The 7,200-nt window shown below is 46.9% G+C and overlaps 1 protein-coding gene and 1 pseudogene across 1 annotated transcript; both read left to right on the top strand.

Moving 5' to 3' along the window:
• Window positions 1–947: 947 nt before the first annotated feature.
• LOC123049760 (uncharacterized) lies at window positions 948–3,304 on the top strand. The gene is made up of 3 exons (XM_044472640.1): window positions 948–1,312; window positions 1,826–1,880; window positions 2,537–3,304. Exons 1-3 carry the CDS (start codon window positions 1,091–1,093, stop codon window positions 2,944–2,946), a joined length of 687 nt encoding a protein of 228 aa, XP_044328575.1. The 5' UTR covers window positions 948–1,090; the 3' UTR covers window positions 2,947–3,304.
• A 1,896-nt stretch (window positions 3,305–5,200) lies between these two features.
• LOC123049761 (NAC domain-containing protein 82-like) lies at window positions 5,201–6,979 on the top strand (annotated as a pseudogene).
• The last annotated feature ends 221 nt before the right edge of the window (window positions 6,980–7,200 follow it).

The raw sequence follows: 7,200 nt of genomic DNA on the forward strand, positions 1-7,200 counted from the left end.
ACACTCAAGGGTTCAACAACGACGACTGTAGCTCTAGGCGCTGGTCAGGTCAACTCCGGTAGGGGAGCAGCGGCACCATTGCGTCGGCGGCTTGTTCTAGCGGCGGTAGAGGTCGTCCATTGGTATAGGGACCATGTAATTTTAATTATATCTGGTGTGCTTTGTACTTTTGGTGAACTTTATGATAGAGGTGGAAGAGGAAAGATCAAGCTGTCGATGACTTGTGAGTTCAGTTCTTCCTTGGAGCTCAAACCCAATGGCGCAAGTTCTAGAGATATGACACCCACCGAAGCAATCTCCCCGTTTTGGGAGGATCTTGCTTTGGTGTTCGTTGGGCGGCCTACGGTGTCCTACCGTTGTATCTTTTGGTCAAAAGGCGACACCATGGAGCTCCGATGTCCCTCAACGATGCCTCCTTTCCTTCCTCCCGACCTTTGAGCTAAAAGGGATGCAATTTGGCCTTAGCTTTGCGTCTACAACTCCTTCCTCGCAAAATCCTCTCACGGTGGGGCTATGGTCAACCTTTTTGTCCCAAGTGGTTTCGTCCCCAATGATGATGGATTCTAGGCTATGTCGAAGCATGTTGCAAGGATTAAATTGCGATTTAGTTTTCGAGGCCTCTTTTGTAAAATGCACGGGCTAATTTATAATTTTTCTTTTCTATTAGGTCCTTGTACCATCTCAAATACTAAAAAAAAAGTGTGACATTTTTTAAAGATTTAATTTCGAACATAAATTAACCAATAATACATACGCCATTTAACTTCAGAATTATTGTACTGTTGATTAAAAAAATCAAATATTAATCTAATGATAAGATTTTTGTAATGCCTTCTTTCTTAGGGTCAAAGAAAAAAATGTTATCTATTGCAGCCTGGGTCTTTCGAGAATCGAGACCCTTTCCCTAGCTAAAGGTAAATGATTTCTACTTTTCGCAGTCATTAATTTAGAAATGCTTGACTGGAACTGCACGCTTCCTCTGTTCGGGAATATCAATCGTCTCTGAACACACCATCAACTAGCACATCGATTGCTTATCTCGCCTTCAAACTTCCGGTGTTCAACCATTTGCCTCCCACGCGCACGCGGGATGGCAGCTCACGCCACCGCCGCCGCCGCCTCGCCTCTTCCGCCGCCATCGGAGTCGACGGCTGCCTTCGATACGAAGCCGCCACCTAGTCCGCCGCCGCCGCCGCCGCTTTCGGCCGACGCGCCGCCAAAGAAGCGGAAGCTGGAGGAGCTGGGGTTTCACGACTCGCCCTACTACAGGATCAGAGAAGCCGTCGCCAGCCTCCGCGGCCGCTTCCTTCAGGTTCGCACACCAAACCCTTAATCTCTCCGCGCACTCCGTTCAGTCTTGGTAACTGCAGCAACTTGCATAATCGTGCTATTTGTTGGGGTTTTTTACCAGACGTTTTTTTTTTGAGTAATGCTTCAGGCTAGAATGCTGGTAGTAATGCTATGCTTGCTAGTGTAGTTGTTGGAAATTGGATTAGCGACTGAATGGGAAATTTCCAAGGTTCAGTGCTGGGCTCATGCTAGTTTCAGTTGAAATGTATGATGTTGGAGCTCAGAAAGACGGAGAAAAGGGCATACATCTGCAAAATAGAGATTGGAGCCCAGAAAGACGGCGGTGACCACTATAGCTTGTGTCTTCGGACTACACAATTGTTCTGTGCAATCGTGTACTGCCATTGCTGATATTGGATTAGAACTTCTGCTAATTTGACATACCCTCGCCTGCTGTTTACTTGTCAATTGTCGTATGATTTGTACTGGTGAAAACAGGAAGCCACTCTGAAATGGTACATTTGTTTTGTTGAAGGTTTGCCAAGCTACTGATTCCCAGAAGAAAGATGCTGCTCTTGAGATCCTGAAAGGTAAATGTTCAGTTCCTATTGTTGTCAGAGCTTACAGAGATGTGTTCAACTTCCCTGATGTACTGTGTATGTTTTGGGTCCGAGTATGTTTTTTTAGGTGAGTCTGGGTATGTTTTTGGTCAGGTTCATATAGTTTAGGATATCGAACCATTTCCTCTATAATTCAATGTTTTATTTATAGAAGCACAATGTTCTGTGTACATACCATTATGATTGCAATCTAAAATTTTATATCAGTGTGTTACATCTCTTTAACATATAAACACATTGATATGTTACATTTCATAGCCCTGCACTTGATAAACGTCTATTGTTTTTTGTAACATAGCTAATGTATCATGCCGGGCTTGAAACCTAAGATCATAATGTATTTGTCAGGATTCTTATTACCCATCAGAAGTTATATGAAATATACATATACACACTATTCACAGAAGCACTATGAATCTGAATATGTTTACTTCTTTCTGGAAAGCCACTTAAATCGTGCTCTCTGTTTTGGTTTAGAAATTTCTGATGATTAAGTATGGCTTAATGCTTATACCTGACGATTTAAAGGGTCTTCTGAACGTATGGGCTCTTTATCATGGATATGCATGCATGTATTGAAGATAAATAAGGCTAATTAGTCTGCCACTGTACATTTTGTGTTGCAGAGATAAAAGTTGTCATGGAATTATCCAAGAAAATGCGGCTTGATATCTCTGCTGCTGCTGAGCCTGTTAAACCATCGGACATACCTGCAGTTAGAGATGTCAAGATCAAGCCCGCAGGAAAAGTTCCATCTGGAGGGAAGAATCAAGTGCCCCAGATAGGCCAGGATACAGGCGAGAAGGTACCACTCAAGCCTGTAAGCTCGCAGACTGCTTCCGTGGGGATTCATCGAGAAGCCAATCCAAATGAGACGGCAAACCATGGCAATCAACTGCTGGGCGGGCGCTTACAAGGGTCTTATGTCGTTGGTGGATCTCCCATGGGCTGGAATTTTCTCATGTGGCCTGGAGGCAAAGCAGTCTACTATGGCTTGACCAAAGCAGAGTGGTTGGCACGTCAAGCTGCAGAGTGAAATCTCACTTCCACTCTGCAGTCTAACATGTAGTTCACGCTGAAATATTCAGAGATAACCTAGTTGTTGCTAGTAGCCCGCTGTGATATAGTAAATGGATAGTACATCAGACTAGACATATGAGTTCTTGGCACCTGAGGTCCTGGACATGGCGAGAGTATCATCAGTGAGCATCATTTTGGAAAGCTTTTGGCTGAATCTACAGCGCGGTGACTATTCACTAGTAGGCATACCGTGATTTTTCTTGTATTTTGAACCGGTCAAGGCCGCTGCTCTTGTCATGATTTGCGATTCAGGAATGGGTACAGCAGGAAGTAGCTTAAGCACATTGGGATGATCGATGCATTTTCTTCTTTAAGCAAGTCCAAAAGCATATGACGTCGTGTTTCTGTGAATTGTGATGGACTCGACTGGTTTTGCAAAGGGTTGTAACATGTGCTGTGAAATGAGACGATACCGGGAATGATATTCAGGGTGCACCTCTTTTATCTCGAGCAATGTTTTGAATTTTGATTTGAAATTGTGCGGCAACAAACATTGATGTTGTGTGAATGTGCCCAATGTTTTTCACATTTTTTGAAACATTTTAAAATGTGCTACAGAAATCTGGTGCACCGGTAGCACCACAAGCACCGGTGCACCAGATATTTCCCCGGTTTGGTGAAGGTATTTGCTTTGTACATAAAGCGGGACGAAAACCTTTTTCGGTGTTCAGATTGGTGCAGGTCCTGTGAAGTTTGTATGAAATTTTAACACAGATCCGGCCAGGTGTCGATGAGTGCTGCACCAAATTAGCAATGGAACTTTGCAAACAGAAGATGAAGTGCAATTTCGCCCGATGGAGGAAAAAGCGAAGGACGATGCATGGATGATAGGCGATAACAACTGATCTAGTCAGTTATACTTATTTTTATTCAAAAAAGGGATAAAACTGTTCGTAAGGGTCGCGAGCAAGTTTCTAAAAAAATCGTAGATTTTAAAAAGTGTTGACGAATACAAAAAATGTCGGTGAATTTGAAAAAAGTCCGCCGAAAACTTTTTATGTGGATTAAAAAGTGTTTGTGATTTCATAAAATGTTCATGGATTCAAAAATTTCATGAACTCATAAAATGTTCATGGATTCAAAAAATATTTGCTCATTTCTTAAAATGTTCATGGATTAAAAAAAAGTTCATGAATTGGAAAACTTCCATAGATTTAAAAAATGTTCATGAATTCATAAAATGTTGATGATTTTGAAAAAATGATCGTGGATTCAAAAAATAAGTGCATAAAGAACACGAATCCCAAAAATGTTTATGAGTTTGAATTTTTTGTGTATTTTAAAAAGTTAATGAATTCAAAATATGTTTGTAGACTTCAAGAAAAATAATAGATTAAAAATTTGTTTGGCCAGGCGACTTGGGCGGATTAGGGACCGCCAGAACTAGTCACGGTCTCGCACGGCAGGATAGCTTTTTTTAGGGGTAAAACACAACTTTATTCATCAAATTCCACATGATGGGATGCGTCTTTGGTCATGGGACTGACCAAACTAGACATGGCGACCAAGGCCTCTAGAAAGAGAAAATTTAGCTAGACTATGTGCTTCATAATTAGCAGCACGACTCTCAAAAGTAAAATTACAATGAAAGGAAGAAGCTTTACGGTTGATCTCGCTTATAATTGCTCCATATCACCCCCGAGATCTCGCACTGATGTCCAGAACAACCTGTGTGCAATCTGAAGCAACGACGAAATTATGATGTTCAGGTCTTCTGCTAGTGATAGTGCTTCGGGGCATGCTACTGCTTCCAAAGTAGCTGGATCAAAAGTTCCTTCAATTACTAAGGCCGAACTACCCATGTAGTTGCCTACGTCATCCCTGCATACCGCGACTGCCGAACCTCCTTGTGATCGCACCCCTGCATTGACATGGATTTTACAAAAGCCCGGGGGTGGCTTCTTTGGTTTCCGTCGCTGCACTGCTGGGGTCTCGGTCTGTGGACTGAGTCGTTGTTTTATGTGGGTGCGCCCGCCTGCGTTGTTGGGCTAGGCGTCCAGGACTCGTGTCTATATAGGGCCCAACACACACACACACACACACACACACACAGAAAGTCGTGTGCCTGGCGGCCTCGGTTCCAATCTTTGTTCGACATGGCATCGGACGCCGCGTGTCCTTTTCCAAGTACAACAAGCGCTAGCGCTGTTGCCATGCCATAAAAGTGCAGAGGAATCCCTGAGCGAAAACACCTCGGCATCGAACAAGCGTCCTACTCGTGCAAAACTCGTGTCGTAACCTACCTCTTCTTGCAAGTTGCAACCTTCCTCGGCGACAAGGGGAGGACGGGACGAAAATGAACTACCCGGTGGGGTTCCGCTTCGCGCCGACGGACGAGGAGCTGGTGGAGTACTACCTCCTGCCCCGGCTGCAGGGCCGGCAGCAAGTGCCCAACCACGCCATCATCGAGGACAACGTCTACCGGTGCCACCCCGACGAGCTCGTCAACGGTACGTACAACCTTCCTTGCTGTGCACCATGGCTCTTGACTTATTACCACGAGTGTTCTATTTTACGAGCGCTTGTTGTTAATTTGATGGCAGGCAAGTACAAGGACAAGGGGCAGGACAACAACTGGTTCTTCCTGACGTCGAGGACCCGCAAGTACGTCAACGGCGGCAGGCCGGCCCGGACGACGGACGACGGCCGGGGGCGGTGGAAGGCGTCCACGGGCACCACGGAGGTCGTCGGCGCCACCGTCACGTACAAGGAGAGCGGCCTCGCCTACCATGAAGGCCCCATCAAGACCGAGAAGAAGGCCAAGTGGCTCATGCACGAGCTCACCGTCCCGGAGTACGAGAACAAGCTCGACAAGAGCGGCGTCCGGCCCAAAACCGACACGGTCAGTTAACTTCCGACGCATAACTGTATTTTACGTACTTAGCTAATTGCTGGCCTGACCTGACTTGAGAGCGCGGCTGCATGCATGCATGCAGCTGGACGAGTACGTCATGTGCAGGATCTACGACGCCGAGGAAGCGGAAAAGGAATGACGATGAGGCGGGCCCCAGCGGCAGCGGGACGTCGGAAGAATTTACGTGTCAGCTGGCTGCGTCGCCGGAGCCCGGGCCGGTGGAGACGGCGGGGCCCAAGCTCTCGGAGCGACAGGCGGGCAAGAGGCCCGTCGAGCCGGAGCCGGACCGATGCTTCGGACCAGAAGACGGCATGCAAGCGCGCCGTTTCGGGACTGCTACTGGGTACCCCCACGGTGGAACCGGGCTGACGACGGTATACAACCCCTATGCATCAACGTCGCGGCCGCCGGTGGCGTTCACCGGCCAGATGCCCGCGTACGGGGCCGCCGCACCTTCCCATGGCTATTTCGCTCAGGCGACGATGATGCGACACATGGGCGCCCCGGCAGGCCAAGCGTTCGGGCCACCGCCGGCGACTATCTCGCGACGTCCGCAGATGATGCAGAAGCAGCCGGAGACGGAAGTGATGCGCCAGAAGCGAGTGTACCAGCAACATGTGAACGAAATGGTGAGGTGTGGCATGATGCAACAGCCAGGAAATGCGCCTTACGCTGCGCAGCAGCCGCCGCCGATGGCGTTCATGAAGCAGGAGCAGCAGCAACCATACTTTGGCGATGGAGTCAACAATCATCATGTGGCCCGTCAGTTTCTGCCTTGCAACAATCAAACTGTCCAAGCTCAGAATTGGCAGTGTTGGGCGGTCCCAGACTCTGGCGCGGCAACGATGCCGACGACGGTCAAGGATGAGGAAGATGTAGAGACTGAGGCCGCAAACGAGGGGACCGACGTCAATGGGGATTGCAACCGTGGTGGTGAGAAGCCCTTTGGGAAGAGCCCGTTTGGTTGAGCTATGGATTCTGAAAAAACAGTTGCCAGTTGTGAACCCTGGGAAAGTTGGTGTGAGTTGACAACTGTGGAAAACTAAAAGTTGTTTTGTTGAGAAAACTGTCATGACTGTAGATTTGGCATGATTTTTTATGCCCCTCGGGGCTTGAAAGAATGTTTAATTGACCAGTAGAAGCCTTCACCCCTTGATTTCACTGGAAAAATAGCGCGATATAGTGCCGCTAATAATATGCTATAGCGTGTAGAAAATTGTCTCGCTAAATAAATCCATGTACAATATCTTGCTAATAGCGTAATTTAGAGGGCATCACTATTTTGTATGACGCGCTATTTTCTTCCTTGCTTGCTTTTAATCTGGGAGGGTTAGGACGTAAGGTAATTCGAGATGA

This window comes from Triticum aestivum, chromosome 2D, assembly GCF_018294505.1.
Source record: "Triticum aestivum cultivar Chinese Spring chromosome 2D, IWGSC CS RefSeq v2.1, whole genome shotgun sequence".
In the NCBI taxonomy this organism is placed as follows: Eukaryota; Viridiplantae; Streptophyta; class Magnoliopsida; order Poales; family Poaceae; genus Triticum; species Triticum aestivum.